A 25,472-nucleotide genomic window follows, 5' to 3' on the forward strand; every position below is an offset into this window, starting at 1 on the left:
AAAGTGCTATCTTACAGGAGGATAATGGCTAAATTAGAAGTACTATCTGAAAAGATGTGTTTTGAGTAAATGCCAGAAGGAAGTCAAGGACTCTGCTGTATTGACATCAGTGGGAATGTCGTTCCACCACTTAGGGGCCAGGGATGAAAAGGAGTGGGCTCTGGAGCAAGGAGAGTGCAGAGGAGGCAGAGTTGTTCTTTTAGCACCAGAAGACTGCAATGGCCTGGAGGGGATGTATGGGGAGATGAGGGTAGCTTGGTGCAGTGTGGTCAAGACAGCGGTAGGTGAGGGTCAGTGACTTGAACTGAATTCGTGCCGGTTTTGGGAGCCAGTGGAGGGAGCGGAGCAGTGGAGTACCGTGTGCGAATCGGGGCATACCAGATGAGCCGCAGAGTTCTGGATGAGCTGGAATACTTTTTTCCCTTTATTAAAAAAGAAAAGCTGTTGAGTTCAAGTAGTGAAACAAAATGTACTATACATTCTAATATGGATGACGTACTGAAATTGTTTATTTTTATCCACAGTACAAACAATTAAAATGGTAATTAAAATTTGCATCAGTTTAATGTTCTTGCATATTTATACTTTGCATTTTGTAGTAGTGTATGCATTTTTAAACTGAAACTGCATTTTGATACCCTTTACAAATTTACAAACCAACATAAATCATACATATCCATAATGTGTTAATGCCAAAGGTGTATCACGTTCACAGTCATTTTAATGCAGGCGTTGGTTTCAGGTTTCTGCTAATTACTGAGATGTGAAACACGTTTTCTTGAAAACTTAAACAGGCATCTTCTCCCTAAATTATAAGTACGTTAAATGTTTTCAAAGACTACAGTTTATTTGGTTCTATCTGTGAAGATACATGGATCAAACAACTTTAATAAAGGAGATTTAAATGTATTGCATTTTTCTATGCATGAAAAATGCAGTCACAGGTTCAAATCACCAGCACCAAAAACACACAATGGAATCAATGCAATCAGGGCGTTATTTTTAAGTATCAACGTGTGAGGAATGTTATGCATCTTATTTCTGCAATTAACACATTATTGATGTCTTGCCTTCTGTTAAGTGATATCTATCAGTTTGTAAAAGTGTAAAGGTTTCACATGTGAGGATCCCCTGAACGCATACTCGGTTAAAGAGCATGTCACTGGTTAAGACTAGTTCGTTTATTCAGTCTGTATGATTTGTTTGGTTATAGACTATAAACACATTGTATATTGTTATTTTGGTTTTATTAAGTCTGTCAATGTTACTGTCACATAACCAGCTAGGATGCACAGGAATTATTGGACTTATCTTAACTTTGGATAGTATAACTTATTACTGCAAATACAAACTTTTGATAACATTGTTGGTTACACTATTCCTGTGCTGCCATTTTGCTTATTATGCTTACATACAAATATTGAATTATTAAATCATAAATGTTATCATTTTTATTAAAATGCATATTTTCTGCTCGCATGTCAAGCATAATTGTATTAAGGCTGCACACATTAAAAAAGTGTAATCTTACCTCCAGATGTTTCTTTTTAGATTTGAGTTCTTGTTCCATTTTCTTTCTTTGAAAGTGAACAATTGCCTGTATTTCCACAAGTTAAATCCCTTCTAACACACAATGTTGCTACAACTATGTAGAACTGTGTGTTACTAGCTGCGATTCTCATTAGTCTATTCCATTCCGCCTTCTCCACGGCTTTGGCTCCCTCGGCCCTGTCTCCTGGGGCCTTCTTAGTGCCGCCTCCTGGGACCTCCTCGGCACCGCCTCCCGGCCCTCCAGATCCTGCCTCTGTCTGGTGGCAGCCTCCCAGACCTCCTGATCCTTTCCTCCTTCCCGACTTCTCTTTTACCTTTCTTCATGCTCCTTGGCCCCGTGGCCGTCCCCACCGTCCCCGGCCCAGTTCGGCTACGCCGAGTATGGAGGAGGGGTACTGTCACGGTTCCCTAGCCCTGACCCTCTTTCCCCACTAGAGGCCGCCACTGTTCCCCTGCCTTTTATCTCTCTCCTCACTCTCTCACTCTTCTCATTAACATTCCTCACCACCCATGTGCATGCTTGTTCCTTACCTCTTCTCCCATTGGCCCTGCACTTGCCTCCTCACTTCCTGCTCCCCTTCTTAAACCCCTCACTGCCCTCACTCCTGGCGAAGTGTTGTCAGTTCAACCTGCATCACCAAGCCTAGCTCCTTGTGCTCCTTGTGCTCCTTGTGCTCCTTGTGCTCCTTGTGCTCCTTGTGCTCCTTGTGCTCCTTGTGCCTCATTGTCCCCTGTCTCTCTCTTGCTCCAATTCTCTCGCTCTCTCGCTCCCAGTCCTGTCCCTCTCCCTCTCTCTCGCTCACTCCCAGTCCTGTCTGTCTCTCTTTTGCTCGCTCCCAGTCCTGTCTCTCGCTCAGCCTTCTTGTTCTTAACCATCGCCCGTGACCATGACTATGTCCTCGTTTAGCCCTTTTGTCCTGTCAGCCGCCTCTACAAGCGCTGCACCTGGGTCCTTAACTCCCGTGCCCTGTAGTCCTCTTTGAGAGACCGTGACACATACACATTAGATGTAAAAAAATCATGAAAATATACTGTTTTATTTATTTATTTATATATGTGTGTGTGTGTGTTTATTAATGTATTTGTGGATTATTTCACTTTGTGTAATTTATAAAGGGTCTTAATAATAATAATAATATTATAAAATAATATTAAATAAAAATAAAATAAGTATTAAGTATTCAATTAAAATGTGAAAATCTTTGAGATGTAAAATATGGATATGGATATTTGTTGAGTGAATCTTTGTTTTTATCACATTAACAAACTAGTAATTAAAAGGAAATTAAAATGTATGGTACTGGTGTCTTTAATAAAGTACAGAGTTTTCTAATTTTACATGTGAGATACAAGTTATCATACTTTTCTACCACATATTGAAATTGTTTTCCTAAGATCCTTTCAAATGAAATTAACAATTTTAAAACCAAATCTAAATCATGTTGAGAGCATCATTTAAACAAAATGTGTGTATCATAACTACTGGTAGACAATATTTACAATTACATTAAAGCTATTGAGATATTTTAATAGTTCCCAATTGTCACTTTGTTTAAAATTCATGATTTTTTGACATCCAATGTGTATGCTGATCCAGTCTTTCTCATGAATGTTTTTAAAGCAGGATTTTGTATATCTGTAATGTTGTTCTCTACTTGTTAGTACATTTGTTATAATCATTAATATTCTTAAGGCATTCCTAGTGTGAAATACATAGAGGCACTCAGTCAAGTGAAAATAGGTAAACTCCATAGAATGGGATATATTTTGTTCATTTTAGAAACCTACAATACGGCTTTTGTTTTACATTAGTTAGTACAATATTTCATGGTTTACCTCATAAAGGCCATGACTTGAAATTAAATGGTAATCTGAAGATTTCAAAATGGAATAAATGTTTTGTTTGAATAGGGTGAAATACTGTACACCCCAAACTGCAATACAGACTAAGATTACAATAGAGCATAGTAAGTGTAGCATTGTAAAATAAAAAGTACAAAATACTTGGATAGACGGAGAGACAGTGAGATATACATATATTTAAAGGTAATCCATATATACACAATTTAGATAAATAGGTCATGTTTAAGAATGAGATTGTCTAAATGATCAGGACTGAACATTTCTAAGCAGATATAATCCATAGAAAAGAAGAGAAATGCAATACTACAACATCAAAGTGTGTTTATTTATTTTTTTACTTAATGTACATGTATCAATATAGAGTGAGAAAGTATAGGACTGTTTTAAAAAATAATAAAAAAAAAACACTCTGAGCACTGGGTTCGTAGGCCTGCTACATCAACTAGATCTCTCTGGCTCTGTCTGTCGTGGGGTTGATATGGCCAGGGTTGGTTGTAGGGCCTTATCTAGACATTGCTTGCATGGATAGCCGTGTTCAGGGCTCTGCCGCATCACACCCAATCTGATAAGTATGTGCTGTTCTTTTCCAGGACACTAATCCAGAGAGAAAACTAAGAATAACAATACAAGAAGGAATATGTAATCAGACACGGTTTCATGGCATTTACTACAGTGCAGTTCATTATTGCAGCACAGTTTACTTATTTTAATAGCACAAATGAGTTGTTGACACATTTCTTTATTTTTTATTATGACCAATTTTAAGCCGTTACTTCACTAGTCTCATAAGGTAACACATTTGTGTGTAAATATTTCTGTTATGTGGACATTTTAGGTATTCAACTTGTGTAAAGACAAAAGTCACTTTAAATAAAACCATTTCTGACTAAGTGGTGGCAATGTGCTCAGTTTAGGTATTCAACTTATTGATAATGGCAAAAATGATTAAGGTTTAATTTAAAATAGACAGTTCTTCATATTTGGTTAAATCCCTCTCACTTTGCAAACTTTTACTAGGAAGTCAAAATGAGATTTTAAAAGTTGGTACATGTGAGACACAGCCAAAAAGTTAAACAGCAACATGGCTGGGGAGTTTATTCCATACTCTTTGTGTATGATATAAAACACAAGAGCTGAACAAACACCCACATACAGACTGACAAGAAAAAAACTACATGTCATTGTGACTAGGTATAATTCAGACTGTAAGTTGTTTATGTACATGGGTAAATTACTTTTGCTATCCTAGTATAGTACTATATACCCATGCTTTATTGTCCTTCAGGCTAAATCATTTTGTATAACAAACAATGGTGAGTGCCATATTCTGAGTAATGTACTTAAACTAGTGCTAATCATGCTCTGAAACCAACCCACAGAGAACAATGTGAAATCTGGATGAATGGCAAAGCACAGCCATAAGCTGTCAACATAATCAACCCGAGGTAGAAATATAGATGTCTAATTATTTTGAGCACTAATCTTACATTTCATAAAGAAAAGCATTTCATTCTAAGTAATTATTAGGTGTATACTTTACGTATTCAAGTTAGTTCACTGTAATGACAGAAATGAGAAGCGTATTTGTTTAGCACACTCACAGAAAACCATTTCTAAACAGTTACTAGAAAGCCAGTTTATGCCTTCATCTTAGTTATTTGTAATAGCAGGAGTGGTTAAAATTATTTATTCAATTATATATCTTTGCTTGCTTGTAGTTGTCACCATGTATTTGTTGGTTTGAAAAATAAGGTATTTTCAATGGAGTAGAAACTTAAGTGTTTCTCACTTTATTTACAATAGATACCTGATGTAATTTGTTGCCACTATTGAGTATATCTTTGAAAAAGAAGCACACAGTGAAAGACTTAATAGAATAGATATGGAATATGTCAGAAATGTTATGGAATGACATTACTCCGTACAGGTCATCGTTTTTCTCTGTACAATGTTGGTTTTTTGAACCAGAAATGAATGATTACAAGTATCTGCACAACATTTTTCTACTTCTGACTATGTTCCATGTTGTAAAATGCTTGTTTCTCACAATAAAGTCACCATCGTGTGTGTGTGTGTGTGTGCGTGTGCGTGTGCATGCGTGTGTGTGTATTTATTAATTCTACACATTTGGGCATGAATAAATATATAACATATATAAAACATATAAATATAATGTTATATATTATTTTATACATTTGAGTATTCACAAATGGTGCTTCACTGTGTCACTCTAAGAAAAGTGGTGTACATGGCTTTAGTGTCTATTGATAAATATACTTATATATATTATACATATATATGTATATGTAATGGAATATGATATATAATTAAAAATATATCAGACATCTGCAGGCTCTTCAATACTCCACCCCCCTCTCCCATCACACCCAAACCTCCCTCCAATCAAGCTTCCTTTTCTTCATTCTCACCCCTCTCAGAGGCTGAAGTTTCTGCTCTCCTCCTATGTCACAAACCTACAACGTGTGCCCTGGATCCTTTCCCTTCTTGCTCTCCCTCCTCACTCCTCTCTGGCTGTTTCCCCTCTGCATTTAAACAAGCTGCTGTCATCCCACTGCTCAAGAAACCAACCCTTGACACCACCTCTCCTCAGAACTACCACCCTGTCTCCCTACTCCCCTTCCTCTCAAAGACTCTCGAGCGGGCGGTCCACCGTCAGCTCTCTGATTTTCTGTCCCAACACTCACTCCTTGATCCTCTGAAATCCGGCTTCCGCACAGCTCACTCCACTGAGACGGCTCTCCTAGCAGTCATTGACTCCCTCAGCTGTGCTCGGGCGGCCTCCCTCTCCTCAGTCCTCATCCTCCTTGACCTCTCCGCAGCATTTGACACCGTTGATCACTCCATCCTTCTCTCCTGCCTCGCTGACCTTGGGATCTCTGGTACTGCTCTCACCTGGTTCTCCTCCTACCTCAGCGACCGGTCCTACCAAGTGACATGGCGAGGCTCCTCATCCACCCCCCAACCTCTCCTCACAGGCGTTCCCCAAGGCTCCGTCCTGGGCCCGCTCCTGTTCTTTCTCTACACTCACTCCTTGGGCCCCCTCATTGCATCCCATGGTTTCTCCTACCACTTCTACGCTGATGATGCCCAGATCTTCCTGTCTTTTCCCTCTTCCGACCCTCTCATCCCCTCTCACATCTCTTCCTGCTTGTCTGCCATTTCCGCCTGGATGCACTCACATCACCTCAAGCTCAACCTCTCCAAATCGGATCTTCTGTTTTTCCCCCACTCTTCCTCACCTTCTGCTGATCTCCCCATCTCGATCCCCTTGGAATCAACCACACTCTCTCCTTCTTCTTCCACTACAAATCTAGGAGTCACCCTCTATCCTGCGCTCTCCTACACCCAGCACATCACCACGCTGATATGCACCTGCAGATACTTCCTGAGCAACATACACCGGATCCGTCCCTTCCTCACTGACTACTCAACTCAGCTGCTCGTCCAGTCCCTGGTCCTCCCCAGCCTGGACTACTGCAACTCCCTCCTGGCCGGCCTGCCTGCAACTACTACCCGCCCGCTCCAGCTCATCCAGAACTCTGCGGCTCGTCTGGTATTCTCTCTGCCACGATTCGCACACGCTACACCACTGCTCCGCTCCCCCAACTGGCTCCCGATACCGGCACGCATTCAGTTCAAGACATTGACCCTCACCTACCGCTGTCTCGACCACACTGCACCAAGTTACCTTCAGACACTCATCTCTACATACATCCCCTCCAGACCACTGTGTCCTCCAGTGCCAGAAGACAAACTCTACCTTCTCTCCACTCTCCTTCCTCCAGAGCCGCTCCTTCTCATCCCTGGCCCCTAAATGGTGGAACGACTTGCCCACCGAAGTCAAAACAGCAGAGTCCTTGACCTCCTTCCGGCGCTTACTCAAGACACATCTTTTCCAACAGTACTTTTAATATTAGTCCTTTATCCCTGCTAGATAACACTTCTCAGTTTTTTAATTTTTTTTATGCTTCTTGTGTTTCCGGTTTTGTTTTACTCCTTGTTCCCTTTCCCCTTGACTGTAAAATGTATTTTGAATTGCTATGTTTAGTTTAATTGAATTCGTAATGATTGATACTCAACTGTATTTTTGTACTTTGTAGTACACTAATGTTGTAAGTCGCCCTGGATAAGGGCGTCTGCCAAGAAATAATAATAATAATAATAATAATAATAATAATAATAATAATAATAATAATAAATATGATATATGTTAAGTGTACATTTGAGCATTCACTAATGTAACAAAAATAATAATATTAATTCGATACATTTCACTGTGTTTCTTTAAGAAAAGTGGTGTATTTGTCTTTAGTGTCTGTTGACAAATATAACAATGAGATCTATACATGTGTTTATGTGTGTGTATGTATATATATATATATATATATATATATATATATATATATGTAATGAGATGCATTATATTATACATTTCTTAATTCATTTTTTCTTATCTTTAAATTTTGCTAACACAGTATCATCCTCAGCCTAATCATACTACATATAAACTAAATACATGTTTGAACATGTTTCCAACATGGTTTGAACCCCACCCTGGGCAAATATTTGTTTTTAATTTAAAACTTGATTTTGTTATTCTCTTTTTATTTTGATTTATTTTATTTTACTAACACAGTATCATAAAACAAATAACCTAAACAAATATTTAAAACTTTATTTTGTTTTTCTCTTTTTATTTTTTTATTTACTAACACAGTACCATAAAACATTATAACCTAAAATAAAATAAGTATTTAAAACTTTTATTTTGATATTCTTTTCTTTTTTTTAATTTACTAACACAGCACAATAAAATATTATAACCTTAAAAAACACAGTTTAACCTATTAAACATTACACCCCCCACACCAACAGGGTGAGGTAGCGCTGACCTGATGTCGAGGTACCCTTGGACCTCACCAAGATGGAAGTCATCCTAAGAAAATGGCTACCATCTTGCCATATGACCTGGTGACCTTACCAAGATAGATGTCATCCAAAATGTCCGACGTCCTAACAAAATGGCTACCACCTTACCAAAATGGCTGTCATCCAAAATGTCTGACATCCTAACAAATTGACTGACAGGGGAGGGTCAAAGGGTAACCCAGGGGGAGGCTGGGAAGGAGAGAGGAGTTCAATGGGGGATAACTGAAAGGTAAGGTGGGCCTTCCAGTCTATGGGGTACAGAGGGCGGGACTTCCGGAACCTGTCACTTTGACATAAGTCCCCCATCTAGACTAGTCACAGACACACATGCACACGCATACTCACACCACATGTGCACAAACCCACAGATACTCTGACACACACACACAGACTCCAGAACATGGCTGTATTTTCCAAAGCTTTATTACAGTTCAGAGTGAAAGACTGATAGAAAAGTGAAAGTGACCTTTCACTTCTTTATATATATATATATACACTCACCTAAAGGATTATTAGGAACACCATACTAATACTGTGTTTGACCCCCTTTCGCCTTCAGAACTGCCTTAAATCTATGTGGCATTGATTCAACAAGGTGCTGAAAGCATTCTTTAGAAATGTTGGCCCATATTGATAGGATAGCATCTTGCAGTTGATGGAGATTTGTGGGATGCACATCCAGGGCACGAAGCTCCCGTTCCACCACATCCCAAAGATGCTCTATTGGGTTGAGATCTGGTGACTGTGGGGGCCAGTCTAGTACAGTGAACTCATTGTCATGTTCAAGAAACCAATTTGAAATGATTCGACCTTTGTGACATGGTGCATTATCCTGCTGGAAGTAGCCATCAGAGGATGGGTACATGGTGGTCATAAAGGGATGGACATGGTCAGAAACAATGCTCAGGTAGGCTGTGGCATTTAAACGATGCCCAATTGGCACTAAGGGGCCTAAAGTGTGCCAAGAAAACATCCCCCACACCATTACACCACCACCACCAGCCTGCACAGTGGTAACAAGGCATGATGGATCCATGCTCTCATTCTGTTTACGCCAAATTCTGACTCTACCATCTGAATGTCTCAACAGAAATGGAGACTCATCAGACCAGGCAACATTTTTCTAGTCTTCAACTGTCCAATTTTGGTGAGCTTGTGCAAATTGTAGCCTCTTTTTCCTATTTGTAGTGGAGATGAGTGGTACCCGGTGGGGTCTTCTGCTGTTGTAGCCCATCCGCCTCAAGGTTGTACGTGTTGTGGCTTCACAAATGCTTTGCTGCATACCTCGGTTGTAACGAGTGGTTATTTCAGTCAAAGTTGCTCTTCTATCAGCTTGAATCAGTCGGCCCATTCTCCTCTGACCTCTAGCATCAACAAGGCATTTTCGCCCACAGGACTGCCGCATACTGGATGTTTTTCCCTTTTCACACCATTCTTTGTAAACCCTAGAAATGGTTGTGCGTGAAAATCCCAGTAACTGAGCAGATTGTGAAATACTCAGACCGGCCCGTCTGGCACCAACAACCATGCCACGCTCAAAATTGCTTAAATCACCTTTCTTTCCCATTCAGACATTCAGTTTGGAGTTCAGGAGATTGTCTTGACCAGGACCACACCCCTAAATGCATTGAAGCAACTGCCATGTGATTGGTTGGTTAGATAATTGCATTCATGAGAAATTGAACAGGTGTTCCTAATAATCCTTTAGGTGAGTGTATATATATACATACACACATACATACATACAGTGAGGGAAAAAAGTATTTGATCCCCTGCTGATTTTGTACGTTTGCCCACTGACAGAGAAATGATCAGTCTATAATTTTAATGGTAGGTGTATTTTAACAGTGAGAGACAGAATAACAGCAAAAAAATCCAGAAAAACGCATTTCAAAAAAGTTATACATTGATTTGCATGTTAATGAGGGAAATAAGTATTTGATCCCCTATCAATCAGCAAGATTTCTGGTTCCCAGGTGTCTTTTATACAGGTAACGAGCTGAGATTAGGAGCACTCTCTTAAAGGGAGTGCTCCTAATCTCAGCTCGTAACCTGTATAAAAGACACCTGTCCACAGAATCAATCAATCAATCAGATTCCAAACTCTCCACCATGGCCAAGACCAAAGAGCTGTCCAAGGTTGTCAGGCACAAGATTGTAGACCTACACAAGGCTGGAATGGGCTACAAGACCATCGCCAAGCAGCTTGGTGAGAAGGTGACAACAGTTGGTGCGATTATTCGCAAATGGAAGAAACACAAAATAACTGTCAGTCTCCCTCGGTCTGGAGCTCCATGCAAGATCTCACCTCGTGGAGTTTCAATGATCATGAGAACGGTGAGGAATCAGCCCAGAACTACACGGGAGGATCTTGTTAATGATCTCAAGGCAGCTGGGACCATAGTCACCAAGAAAACAATTGGTAACACACTACGCCGTGAAGGACTAAAATCCAAGGTCCCTCTGCTCAAGAAAGGACATGTACAGGCCCGTCTGAAGTTTGCCAATTAACATCTGAATGATTCAGAGGAGAACTAGGTGAAAGTGTTGTGGTCAGATGAGACCAAAATCGAGCTCTTTGGCATCATCCCAACTCGCCTTGTTTGGAGGAGGAGGAATGACCCCAAGAACACCATCACCACCGTCAAACATGGAGGTGGAAACATTATGCTTTGGGGGTGTTTTTCTGCTAAGGGGACAGGACTGCACTGAATCAAAGGGACGATGGACTGGGCCATGTACCATCAAATCTTGGGTGAGAACCTCCTTCCCTCAGCCAGGGCATTGAAAATGGGTCGTGGATGGGTATTCCAGGATGACAATGACCCAAAACACACAGCAAAGACAACAAAGGAGTGGCTCAAGAAGTGGAGTGGCCTAGCCAGTCTCCAGACCTTAATCCCACAGAAAATCTGTGGAGGGAGCTGAAGGTTCGAGTTGCCAAACGTCAGCCTCGAAACCTTAATGACTTGGAGAGGATCTGCAAAGAGGAGTGGGACAAAATCCCTCCTGAGATGTGTGCAAACCTGGTGGCCAACTACAAGAAACGTCTGACCTCTGTGATTGCCAACAAGGGTTTTGCCACCAAGTACTAAGTCGAAGGGGTCAAATACTTATTTCCCTCATTAACATGCAAATCAATTTATAACTTTTTTGAAATGCATTTTTCTGGAGTTTTTTGTTGTTATTCTGTCTCTCACTGTTAAAATACACCTACCATTAAAATGATAGACTGATCATTTCTTTGTCAGTGGGCAAATATACAAAATCAGCAGGGGATCAAATACTTTTTTCCCCCACTGTATACAGCTCTGGAAAAACTTAAGAGACCACTCCAAGTTCAGAATGTTAATTGGTCTCTTAATTTTTTCCAGAGCTGTATATCTATATATATACACACACACACGCTCACACACTTTTTAAAATATCATTATATATTTATATTTATTGCAACCCTTAGCAAGCTGTGGGGTTTCTGCTGGCTGTGAGCGCTCAGCTGCAGTCCATGATCTGGTTGTCTTGGGTGATGACCCACAGATGACCCTGGTCAAATGACACATGCTTACTCTTCCCACACTCTCTCAAAAAGGTCCAGCCAGTGCCTGCAGGGTTACTGCTGGTGATCCCATCTCTGAGAGGGGGTGTGGGGTATGTGGGGGAGAGAAAAATGTACAGACAGGGTAAGGGAGAATGTGAGAAAAAGTTAGAATTGTAATAACTAAGTCAAACTGAAGTAACATCCCAACAATAGTAGTCGTTAGTAATAACATTTATAAAAGTAATAATAACTACACTACTACAACTACCAGTATTAAAACTAATAGTAATAACAATAAAATCAATGACCATAAAATATTAATTAAAACTATAATTCAACAATAATGTGACAATAATTATTAATATCTGGAAGTATTAATTAATAATAATGATTATGCCAGTAGTAGTAAAAGTAGTAGTAAAAGTAGCAGTGTAGATAACAATAGGTACAATATAAAAAATAATACAAATAATAACAGTTAAAATAATCTCACCTGTGATAGATATCCCCAGCGTGATTGACTCCATACACACTGCCATCGCTGCCCACTTCCAGCATGGATAGTGACCCGTTCACCTGCTGCCAAGGCCCTGTCCCCTGGCACTGCTGTGTTGTCACCCCCAACAACACGTAGATGTTCTCAGAATTGTCCACCCCCCAGCAGCCCTGGGGCCCACAGCTGCAGTACTTGAGAGACCCTGGAATATCCTGCCAGAAGACGGGGGAGCCTAGGTACCGCTGTCCCAGGCAGCGAATGTTGTTAGAAGTGTTGACCCCTGCCACGAACTGGACACCCCCAGCGTCAATCTGATTCAGCTGACCTGATGGAGGAGAGGACAGGAGGAGGGGGAGATGGAGGAAGAGAGAAAGGGGGAAGGCACAGGGCAATAGCAGAAATTGGTGTTAATTAACAGTTGGAACTAGTGAATTAAATTGTTATCCCTTCATCCTGCCCATCTCTTAGGCCTTAACCCCTTTCTCCCACCACCTCTGTCTCCCTCTCTCTGCCTCTCACCTGGCACCTGTACCCAGTTGGCATTCACCAGCTTGAAGATGGCATTGGTGCTGTTGACACCCCAGATGCCCGAGGGCCCGACCGTTATGTGCTTGAGCGCCCCGGGCACCTGGGTCCAGCAATCCCTGTACAGGGTGAAGATAGCGTCGTCTGCATTAGTGCCGAACACCTGCCCTCCACTGACATCAATCTGCCGCAGTTGCCCCGCAACCTCCCTGCACTGCATGGCTGAGCAGAGAGAGAGAGAGGAAGAGATGGTGAGGGGGAAGAGAGAGGAGGAGCGCTGGGGTGGTGATGGTGGGGAAGAGAGAGGAAGGAGGAAGATGACTGGGCTAGGAGGGGGAAGGTGATGTTGGGAGACAAGGATATGCACACACGTACCCCTGTACAGTGAGACACAGACACAATGAAGCACACAAAGACCCACAACGACAGAGAGACAGATAAACACACAGCATGTCCAATGAAAGACAAAGACAATGAAGGACACTGTCACACACACATTCACATATGTAAATACATGCATTGGCTCATAATGCTCCTGCACACTATTTTGTGAAATAAATATAGAAATGAAATTACCTAAATACTGTATATATATATATAATTGTGACATGGTGCAGAGTGTAATCAGGGAGGGGAGGAATGTGAGGCGGGGTCAAAGCATACCTGGTCTCTGCCCCCCCACCACCACCTGCCATCGTCCTGACTACACGCAGAGCACACACCTGCAAGTAATGCATCCCAAGCATTATGTAAACACCTCCGATTTTCCTGGTGTTTGTACTATACCTGGAAGGAGATGCAGGAGGATGAGACAGTTTGTATGAACATTTTGAATCACTTAGTGCTTAGTCACTACAATTTTGTACAAGAACCTGACAACGAACATCTGAACTTGGATTGTACAATTGTTCTCAAAATCCCACTTCCGAATTTTATACTTGGCAATCCGAATAGCTGCCTCAGAGGGAAACTACTGTTTTCTTTTCTGTTTCGACTTTTAAAAACCATCTCCACTGCCCCATGTGCCGTCAACACGGCAATCCTCCCAGAAGGTCCGCACCTCGCAACCCAAATCTCTGGAAACCCTGTCCGACATGCCCCAGTGTGTCACAATGATATATGTATAGATAGAGAGAGAAAGAAAGTGAGAAAGAAGGAGAGGGAGAGCGAGCTAAATTATTACATGGAAACTTATAAACATGTAACAGTCTGGAGCCATCTGGAAAGGATTTATTCAGGGGGCCAAATGTATATTTATATGTTTTTAGTTTATTATTATTATTATTATTTTTATTTATTGGCAGACGCCCTTATCCAGGGCAACTTACAACATAAGTGCAAAAATACAGTTAAGTACAAGGCATCAATCATTACAAATTCAACTTAGCTAAAACATAGCAATTAATAATAATAATAATTTATAACATTCTTTGTTGAACAGTCAGACTATATGCACATCAGAATTCGCTGCAAGTGAAATAAATTATACTAATCGGATAATAGTAGTATTGTAGAGGAGCCAAGATTTGTGTTTTTAGCATCACTTCTTATCCAGCTACTGCTACTGCTGCCACTCCTGCTCCTGTGTCCATTGATTTTTAATGTGCATGTCTCTCCAAGCTACTTATGCCCATTCTGTATTTAATATTATTATTGTTATTGTTTTTGTTGTTGAGCCTCTTACCCTGACTATCAGACAGCAGGAGCTGCAGCAGCACTGCAATCACACAGGCTCTCATCACTGCGCTTTCTCTGTGTCTCCGTGTCTCTGTGTCTCCGTGTCTCTGTGTCTCCCTCTGCACTAGGGCCCCAGCCTGTGTACGGCACACAAACACACACACTCCTTATATACAGTACTAGCACATGGCATACATGGCAACTACTTTACCAAACACAGGAACTGAATGAGTGGCATGCTTACCTGCTGGCAGCCCACACCATGACTTCTGAATAAATAATCACATCATTTTGATAATTATGTGATGTACATCGCTGCTCCTAGCACAGTGTGTGCAGTTTTTTGGTTTTATATTCAGACATTCAGGCATTCGACATTCTCCAAAAGCCATTTAAAGCCATACAAATCAAAAACTAATTCATGGCTTGAAACAGAAACATCAGACTAGATATGATTTATTCTAAAAGTGTCAGGCATATTTTTACAATCTTTGTTTTCAATCAAAATTCAACTTTTGATATAATAGAAATATAATAGAAAGTCAATAATATTGCATTTCAGACCATACAAATCAATATCAATTGAAATGCAATATTATTGACTTTATGAATTAGAGTTAGTACTCTTGTCCAACAAGCAAACTTACATACCTTAAAAGTGTGATGATGCACTACAAATAAATTCAACAGACCATGCCACCCCCAAGATTACCAGAGGCGTGGGGACCTCGAACCACCCAGTGTTCCCCATGAAGGCAACTACGTACACTTAACACACCCAGCACATGGGACAGCAGATGCAATTGGACACAATGAATAGTACAGTATTTGGGACAGGCAAAGTATAAACCCAAGAATAAAACAATAGGAAACGGGCAAAACCTAGACCACTACAGATATAAGAATTAGTTCAAATGAATGTAATAAATGTGCCTAAAAGAATCCAAAAAGCTAATAAAACAGATTCTAGCAGTCTTCTCCTGTAATGAGAGCTCTAACTAAAATCTGAAATTTGGCTGCCCAAAAGGCAAGAGAGAAAGAAAGAAAAAAAGCACTCAGTCCAATTACCAGTACTTATTTCCCTTCTTATCTGCTACTACTGCTGTGACAAGCATTTGTTACTTAACTTTCACAGGAGTTCGTGTTCTCCCCAACTACAGTCCATCTCCTGGTCTCTCTCACAGTCAGACAGTGCTGCTTGATCTCTCAGTCACACACAACCTGAAGTCCCCTCTCACACAAAGCTCTCTGCCCCTCTTGTCTGAAAGCTCTGTAGTTATAGCATCCCTACTGTTTCCAGATCACAGTTCTGATGTTCACTCCCTCGCATGCACTGCAGAATAAAGCTCTCTGCTGTCTCTCTGCACCACACCCCTTTTAAACCACTCTGGGGTCTGAAGCCTCCATCCTTATAATTATTAATAGTGGGGAGCAAGTGAAACAGGTAAGCTGTGTGAGAATGTGGGTTGACATTCCTCAAAGTACAGGTGGGTGTCCTTCTAGTCAGAAAGCTCAAAGAAAATGTGCAACACACAATAACAAACCATTATGATTAAATAAGTGAATAATAAAATAAAATACATAAAAGAAAAGGAAATGGTGCAACCAAAACAATAAATCATACAGAACATAGTCAAATAATTAATAAATAATCAAGAAATGAATGATAGTGAAATTAACAACCCACACAAGTGATAAATAATATAATGAGCTCCTGTCACGTCTGTAACAATATGCTTTCTAGAGCTACAGTAAAGTAGGGTCTCCAGCAGGGGCGTTGAAGTGGGGGGAAAAGTGGGACTGACTACGCAGGGCCCCAATGGGGGGAGGGCCCTCGAAAACCTTGGAATGAAAATTTGTTTTTGTTTGCAATTTTTTATTTCTAAGTAATCTGTGTCATAACTAAATATAAATTAGCTTAATAAATCAGTTGAGTGACTGAACTTCGTATCCCACAAAAATAGTGGAGGTTCTTTGAGGCCACTCTCACCCCTTAAAAAAGGCACAAATTGGTTTAGTCGACCCCTGCACTAGGATCGTCTCTAAACCCAGCTAATCGAGCTGAATGACTGCTACTGTGATAGTCATGTCTTTCCCCAAGAAAGGGAAATCGGGGTACCAAAAAGAAAAGAAAGAAAAGACAGAGAAAGAAAGCAAACTGGGGGAAAACAATTAATTTATTTGAAAAGAAAGGTCAGCACAACAGCACTGGCACAGTTTAAGAATGGTTTAAGCTAATATATCAGCAGTTGTTTAGATTGAAGGCAGTCAGCCAGGAAGCTATAGCTTGGTGCATATTTGCATTGTATAACATTAATTAATCAGTATCATAAATTAATCAGCAGCATAGGTCCATATGCAGGGCTGGAAATTAAGCTTGCCCCACTTGCCTGAGGCGAGTAGTTTAAATTTCGGGCAAGTCAAATTTTTAGAGCCATTCGTTCATCCACTTTTCAGCACTGATTTAGTTGGTAGAAAAGGCCGGAGCCAGACCTGCTGTCTGTGTGTGTGAACGCACACCCGAACTGCCGAGAATATGGATTAATGCACGGTTGATTTATAAAATAAATAAATATCCTACGTCTTATTTTGTGATAGCTAGGGTAGGCACTTAATCCTTTACATATGTGAAGTCAGCTTCAATAATGTTTTGTTCACTATTTAAATAATATTAAAAATACATTTTTGCATTATACATTGCCTATTTACACTTGTTTGGATATTCTTGGGTTACGTTCAGTTCAGAAAATATTTTTCTCATTCTAGTGGATATATAATATTGTGCACAGACTAATTTAACATGAATACTGGGAAAATATATATTGAAAACATTTGTTTCTAAACTACTCATGTAAACTTACTCTGTAAACACAGTTACAAACAGGACTAGTAACATTTTAGACGTGCTAGTGGAAATGTTGGTATACTAGCCCGGCTCGCTAGTGCCAAAACTCCTTAAAATCCACCCCTGATCATATGACATTATATATAGGGCCTATCAAAATTACCTATTAACATCCTGAAACACATGGCCCTTAGTTTCAGAAACAGCCATAAAGAGTGGAGCAGCGGCAGGTCCCTCATCATCTCCTGATGGTGTTACTGAGGACGTGAGACAAGGTGAGTTCATATAGTTGCAAATAAAAGTTATTCCAAGCAATCATTTTTAGCAGTTTCAACTGAAAGAAGCTTAGCAATACTAACATCAAGTAGCCTGTTGTATTGTATGTTAGGCTATAAGAAGGTTAAGAGGCTAATATCAATCTAGGATTGACAATACTTTATGCTTCATGCTTGTACAGGGATCTGTCCTTGTAGCAGATAGTGAGCAGGAAGATGTGATAGATAAATACTTAAATAAACATGAGCATGGTACTCCAAGCAAACCCCATTTAAAGTAATTGCTACACTATGTGCAGACAAGCACATACAGTGCATCCGGAAAGTATTCACAGTGCTTCACTTTTTCCACATTTTGTTATGTTACAGCCTTATTCCAAAATGGATTGAATTAATTATTTTCCTCAAAATTCTACAAACAATACCCCATAATGACAACGTGAAAGAAGTTTGTTTGAAATCTTTGCAAATGTATTAAAAATAAAAAACAAAAAACAAAAACAGCTGGTGAAGCCAACCAACCAATAGTAATAATAATAATTGTTAATAAAACAATTAGGGTCTAATTCACAAGACAAGACATGGAGAGCTCACATTCTCAGGTCCAGGCAAAGAGGCAAAAGAGGACGAACCTGCGCTGATGTCACCTTTTATAGAACAGGATGTGGGAAGGGGCCAATGGCAGCTTTGATCGGGTTCTTACGGAAGTGCGCAGAAACCCCTCCCCCTTGGGCAGTTCTTCCGACTTGAGAGATAACTATTAAGTACAAAATCCCCAAGTTCGCATTTTTCCCCACAACGGTATGATTATGGCACATTTATGTATATTTAGTTGTATAAACATTATGACAAAATTCTGCCATTTTACTGATCACAAAAAGGTGACACGTGCATTCATCCTTGACCTTGTTATATGGCAATATTTATCAATGGCAACCCATGGGTTTACACATTTACATGTAGGGATATAAGTTGTCTAGTGCATTAGGTATTTAGGTAGGGGCAGTGATCACCCCTTTGTATTAGTTGTTAGGTTTAGATAGTTTAGTTAGTGTAGATAGTTAGGGTCGTTCCACAAAATACAAGTCAGGTAGTGGTTTTCCCTTTTAGACTAGCTTAGATTTTTAGCTTAGGTTTTGTTTTGTGTTAGCTGACACCACTCAGGGTGTTTTCCAATGTGTATATTTGTTTATAATTTGTATTATTATTATCATCACATCTGTTTTTGAATACTGTGCATACTTGTGTATACTCCTCTCCCCTTTGTCAATAAACCCTTCATATATATATATATATATATATATATATATATATATATATACAGTGAGGGAAAAAAGTATTTGATCCCCTGCTGATTTTGTACGTTTGCCCACTGACAAAGAAATGATCAGTCTATAATTTTAATGGTAGGTGTATTTTAACAGTGACAGACAGAATAACAACAAAAAAATCCAGAAAAACGCATTTCAAAAAAGTTATAAATTGATTTGCATGTTAATAAGGGAAATAAGTATTTGACCCCTTCGACTTAGTACTTTGTGGCAAAACCCTTGCTGGCAATCTCAGAGGTCAGACGTTTCTTGTAGTTGGTCACCAGGTTTGCACACATCTAAGGAGGGATTTTGTCCCACTCCTTTTTGCAGATCCTATCCAAGTCATTAAGGTTTCGAGGCTGACGTTTGGCAACTCGAACCTTCAGCTCCCTCCACAGATTTTCTATGGGATTAAGGTCTGGAGACTGGCTAGGCCACTCCAGGACCTTAATGTGCTTCTTCTTGAGCCACTCCTTTGTTGCCTTGGCTGTGTGTTTTGGGTCATTGTCATCCTGGAATACCCATCCACAACCCATTTTCAATGCCCTGGCTGAGGGAAGGAGGTTCTCACCCAAGATTTGACGGTACATGGCCCCGTCCATCGTCCCTTTGATGCAGTGCAGTTGTCCTGTCCCCTTAGCAGAAAAACACCCCCAAATCATAATGTTTCCACCTCCATGTTTGACGGTGGGGATGGTGTTCTTGGGGTCATTCCTCCTCCTCCAAACACGGCGAGTTGAGTTGATGCCAAAGAGCTCCATTTTGGTCTCATCTGACCACAACACTTTCACCCAGTTCTCCTCTGAATCATTCAGATGTTCATTGGCAAACTTCAGACGGGCCTGTACATGTGCTTTCTTGAGCAGGGGGACCTTGCTGGCGCTGCAGGATTTCAGTCCTTCACGGCGTAGTGTGTTACCAATTGTTTTCTTGGTGACTATGGTCCCAGCTGCCTTGAGATCATTAACAAGATCCTCCTGTGTAGTTCTGGACTGATTCCTCACCGTTCTCATGATCATTGAAACTCCACGAGGTGAGATCTTGCATGGAGCCCCAGACCGAGGGAGACTGACAGTAATTTTGTGTTTCTTCCATTTGCGAATAATCGCACCAACTGTTGTCACCTTCTCACCAAGCTGCTTGGCGATGGTCTTGTAGCCCATTCCAGGCTTGTGTAGGTCTACAATCTTGTCCCTGACATCCTTGGACAGCTCTTTGGTCTTGGCCATGGTGGAGAGTTTGGAATCTGATTGATTGATTGCTTCTGTGGACAGGTGTCTTTTATACAGGTAACGAGCTGAGATTAGGAGCACTCCGTTTAAGAGAGTGCTCCGAATCTCAGCTCGTTACCTGTATAAAAGACACCTGGGAGCCAGAAATCTTGCTGATTGATAGGGGTGTAGCGTAAGGTACACTTATATATTTCAATTAAAGAAGTGAATTTATAGTATCACCTTATCACGAATCCTGGAATCTTGTAGAACTGAATTTCTGTAATAATTGGACGCAGACACCAATTCCAAAGATATAAATTGTCAAATTTATTCAAAAACAAAGACTAAATGTAGCACTACACTAATTATACAAAAGGGAAAAATTAATTAAAATTCAACTCTAGATCAACAAATCAAAGACAAATCACTTCCGTGACCACATCAAAGACCATGGGATCGCATATGATAACACACAAATCGTTAAACAAAAAAGGTTATAAACACATTGACTACAATACCGGTTAGTAAGACGAAGGTGAGTCTCTCATTAGTATTGTTAGTCAGACATTAAATAACTACGCAGGTTAGTATTTAATGTCAGGTAACTTCTCGTTATATATATATATCAGTCTCATTTACGTTTAGGTGCCGAGAAAGATCCTATCATTACTTGTTACCACAATTTCCCTTAACTGATTATTATTCAATGATTAAGGATAGGCAGGGCCACCAATAATCTAATGTCTATTAACTTGTGTCAATTTCAGACTAAACAGTTAAACAGGATTGAGAAGATATTTCTCGGCGTTGACAGATTTTATTTCTAAAATTATCAACAAAACAGTTTAATGCAACACACATTTATATTTAAGAAAACTAATTGATATTACACATTCTAGAGTTATGAATCACAGATTAACATTTCTAATTGATTTCTCAAATGTCATGAATCATGAACTCCAAATTGTTAAACTTATCTGAACTTCGTCGCACAGAGGCCTCTCTGTCTTCGGGCTCAGATAACAGCACACGGCACGAGGTCCGTGTGGTTTGGAACAAAGGCAGTCCGGTTCGGCTTTGTCCAAGAACTTCCACTCAGTCCATGCACCTGGAAGTTGGGGTTTCGCGAATGTAGAGTCTTTTCCAAACAGATTTTCCACTGGTTTGAAGGCTCCAAGTTTGTGCACAAAATCTTCTTTGTAAGCAGGGTTCCACCGTAGTTACTTGAAGACGAAGTCTTTGAGGAAAGCAGGGCCCTGTTTGTTCCAAGGGTCAAGTTTCTTAAGACTCAAATAGCTATTTAAATGACTGAACACTTGCGTATACAGTCGACTTAGTCAATTGTCCAGCTGTAAAACTCCACTGATCAGGTGGGCACAGGCGGGCATACGCAGTCTGTAAAGTTCTTTATTTAATAAAGTCCTTTAAAATAATTCTTCGTACGGCTCAATCTCCTTCTCCCAGTTTAAGCAAAGACTTAGTTGGTTTCTGGTTCTGGTTCTGGCAACAGAGCTACAGGTTGAGCTGTGGCAGCGAGTTTCTGGTTCAGGTGAGAGAGAGAGAGAGAGAGCCTGTGCGCTGTTCCTTACAGTCTGTCAGATCAATAGATGATTGGTTCTTGAGTTCTTGAGATTGGATTTCGGTTTCAGCCCCCAGTGTCCTATTGGAGGGGGGCTTGATTTATGTTGATGTCAATCCATGCCATCTTTTGGAAATGCCGGTTGGCCCGGGTTCGTAGCTCTATGTCGAGTTTTCGGCTCTCGTCCACTTCAAAGAGTTTTTATCACCTACAGGCCCCTTTCTCCAGACATTTCATAGCAGGATTCCAACCTATTTGGCCTCTTCTCGGTGCCATCCTCCCCAAAACTGTCACTTTGATGCAAACCAGTTCCAAGCTGATGAGCTAAGGAAATCTGATAACTTTTGGGGGGGGAGAGGTCTTCTTTAGATCAGTGCTTCAGCTCAGAGCCCAAAATGCTCTTATCAAAATACACCCAACATAACGCTACAGGGGTCAAATACTTATTTCCCTCATTAACATGCAAATCAATTTATAACTTTCTTGAAATGCGTTTTTCTGGATTTTGTTGTTGTTATTCTGTCTCTCACTGTTAAAATACACCTCCCATTAAAATTATAGACTGATCATTTCTTTGTCAGTGGGAAAACGTACAAAATCAGCAGGGGATCAAATACTTTTTTCCCTCACTGTATATATATATATATATATATATATATATATATATATATATATATATATATATATATATATATATATATGTGACAATCCAAGGGGCAGGGTCATACATGGCAGATATGTCAGGCCAGGTCTGCTGCAAGGTCTGTACTCTAGGGTAGAATACCGACCCTAGACAACTACACTTCCCAGAAACCCTCAGGCAGCCATTCTACCACCTAATGTGGTCACCTGGTGCTACTTCCTCAATTATTCACCAGGTATATAAGGCGGGCCTGAGAGAGAGAGAAGAGAGAGACAATAGGGTGAGTTATCTGGAAAACAGAGGTAGCTCATAAGGAGAAAGCCAAGACATATTTATTCCAGACTTTGTTTAAAATACAATGATTATGCAAGATTAGTTACAACTCCAGTGTGAGTTAGGTTTTGTTTTCGGATTTGTTTTGTTTGAAGTAAACATACAGGCACAGCCCTGTTTTTGCAACCTCCTCCCTGTGTCATGACTGGTTTTTAGTCCTAAGAAGATCACAGAGAAGACCCGCACATGTGTACAGCCAAGGCGGTGTGTTACATTATATATATATATATATATATATATATATATATATATATATATATATATATATATATAGTTGACTTAGTGTTGGTTTTTGCAGTCTCCCCACTCCCCCACTACTGCATTTGTGTGTTTTATGTTACGTTCCCCTTATCCCCTTACATCAGCCACTTAGGGTCATAACAAAGTGTTATTTCCTAATTGCTTATGCCTCAAAAGTATAGAAAATGGCTATTATTCCCCACAAACTTTGCTTTTGTGACCAGGACAATGATATTTGAAATGTACCTATGTCCAATGATAAAACGGGTGAATGTGTGTCTTTCCGTTCACATAAAATAAAATAAAACATATGAATCCAAATTATCATGTATTTATACTAAAGTAATACAGAAATTACTACAAAAGATTTTTTGAGATTCACGATTATACTGTAAATCACTTTCACGAATCAGCCCCCAAATGTACTCTCCCGTCATGTACTCGTTATACTGTCCTTGGTAGCGGCGTTCAAAGTCCAGTATATCCTGGTGGAAGCGCTCGCCTTGCTCCTCTGAGTACGCTCCCACGTTCTCCTTGAATTTATCAAGACGAGCATCAAGGATATAGACTTTGAGGGATTTCCTACAGCCCATTGTGCCGTAGTTCTTCACCAGAGTCTCAACCAGCTCCACATAGTTTTTCGGCCCCGAACCACTGCGACCAAGCTGTTCCAAGCTGCTTTCTCCTTACTGGTGAGCTTCTTGGGGAATTCATTGCACTTCAGGATCTTCTTTATCTGTGGTCCGACGAAGACACCGGCTTTGACCTTTGCCTCAGACAGCTTAGGGAAGAAGTCTTGGAGGTGCTTGAAGGCTGCCGACTCCTTATCTAGAGCTCTGACAAATTGTTTCATGAGGCCCAATTTGATGTGCAGTGGTGGCATCAGCACCTTCCGGGGGTCCACCAGTGGCTCCCACTTGACGTTGTTTCTCCCCACAGAGAACTCGGTCCGCTGTGGCCAGTCCCGCCTGTCGTAGTGCGCTTTTGTGTCCCTGCTGTCCCAAATGCAAAGATACCAGGGAAACTTGGTAAAACCACCTTGGAGACCCATCAGGAATACCACCATTTTGAAGTCTCCTATGACCCGTCTCTTCCCCTGGCTAACTTGGTGCACCTCAAAGAGGATTACAACAGCATCAAGACGTTGCTGGATGCCTTGAAGTATGATGTTCATTAAAGTTCATTAAAGTCCATACTGTAGTAGGCAATTGCCTAGGGCCTCGGGCTTGGAGGCAGGGCCTCCATAACCGTAAGATCCCTATATGCGAGTCCAAGGTTCCCAAACTTTATGGGGGGGCGCAGGGAAAGAGCTGAACAGGTAAAAAGTCAAGATGAGACACGTGCGTTCAAGTTCCAGTGAAAACAAAATATATAGCAATAGCTGGCTGTGTGTGTTTTAATAATATAAGTTTGTATGTTGCTCCTCTTTCCTTTTCTGTCATTCCTAGTTTCTACCAGCTGTAGATTTGTGGTATATTAATTGCACTGCACATATTATATACTTAACAGTGTTTTAATTTACTTTGTCAAAGTATTTCCAAGCAGAAACTCTCTGAGAGGAAGCCATTGGTCATGTTCTTGTAGCGCCACAGATTTGTGCAGATCTGCAGAATTCCACTGATCCCATTGGCGGAGTCGCGCAGATCTGTCATTGTCAGCCAATCACCAATCAAGAAATAACAAATCCCACCCTCCCGTCAATCTTCATTACAGCTACATAGAGAGCCAATCAACCGTACAAGCTATAAAATAAAATCATTATTATTATTATTATTATTATTATTATTATTATTATTATTATTATTATTATTATTATTATTATTATTATTTTAACTATAGAATGATAGATTCACTTGGGGGTGCGCCACCCAGAAAGTTTGGGAACCACTGCGCTATTCCACCAATCAAGATGGGGGGCCTCCAACAAAAATGTTGCCTAGGGCCTCCAAATGTCTAGAACTGGCCCTGCATGTGTGAGAATAAAGAGCACTTTGCCTCAAAACTTTGCCACTAAACTCCTTGTTTAGGACCCAGAAGGTTTTTAACAGAATCAAAAATGGTTACAATATAAAAATAGGTCATATACAAAACATATTTGTTCAATACATGGTTGTATGGTAAAAAGGTGCAAAAATGCTTTACCAAGAAAAAATAAAAATGGTTTGCTAAAACATAACTTATAACGATAACATAAACAATAATGATTAGTATTATTTATATATATATATATATATATATATATATATATATATATATATACACTCACCTAAAGGATTATTAGGAACACCTGTTCAATTTCTCATTAATGCAATTATCTAACCAACCAATCACATGGCAGTTGCTTCAATGCATTTAGGGGTGTGGTCCTGGTCAAGACAAGCACCTTGTTGAATCAATGCCACGTAGAATTAAGGCAGTTCTGAAGGCGAA

The 25,472-nt window shown here is 40.3% G+C and overlaps 1 protein-coding gene across 1 annotated transcript; it reads right to left on the reverse strand.

Moving 5' to 3' along the window:
• Positions 1-11,856: 11,856 nt before the first annotated feature.
• Positions 11,857-23,635, reverse strand: LOC136764065 (fish-egg lectin-like). The gene is made up of 6 exons (XM_066717893.1): positions 23,443-23,635; positions 15,313-15,368; positions 14,608-14,737; positions 12,918-13,145; positions 12,396-12,723; positions 11,857-11,995 (listed from the first exon to the last, which is right to left on the reverse strand). Exons 1-6 carry the CDS (start codon positions 23,633-23,635, stop codon positions 11,857-11,859), a joined length of 1,074 nt encoding a protein of 357 aa, XP_066573990.1.
• Between the last annotated feature and the right edge of the window lie 1,837 nt (positions 23,636-25,472).

The sequence above is a fragment of the Amia ocellicauda genome, chromosome 12, assembly GCF_036373705.1.
Source record: "Amia ocellicauda isolate fAmiCal2 chromosome 12, fAmiCal2.hap1, whole genome shotgun sequence".
NCBI classification, from domain to species: domain Eukaryota; kingdom Metazoa; phylum Chordata; class Actinopteri; order Amiiformes; family Amiidae; genus Amia; species Amia ocellicauda.

Bases quoted from the DNA above. Each gene is read 5' to 3' on its own strand.
- LOC136764065 (XM_066717893.1), bottom strand. From the start codon at position 23,635: ATGGGCTGTAGGAAATCCCTCAAAGTCTATATCCTTGATGCTCGTCTT. The intron at 14,738-15,312 runs GTAATCTTGGGG...TGCCGTACACAG, and splicing joins TCGAGGTCCCCACGCCTCTG to GCTGGGGCCCTAGTGCAGAG. The intron at 11,996-12,395 runs GTGAGATTATTT...ACCCCCTCTCAG, and splicing joins GCTGGGGATATCTATCACAG to AGATGGGATCACCAGCAGTA.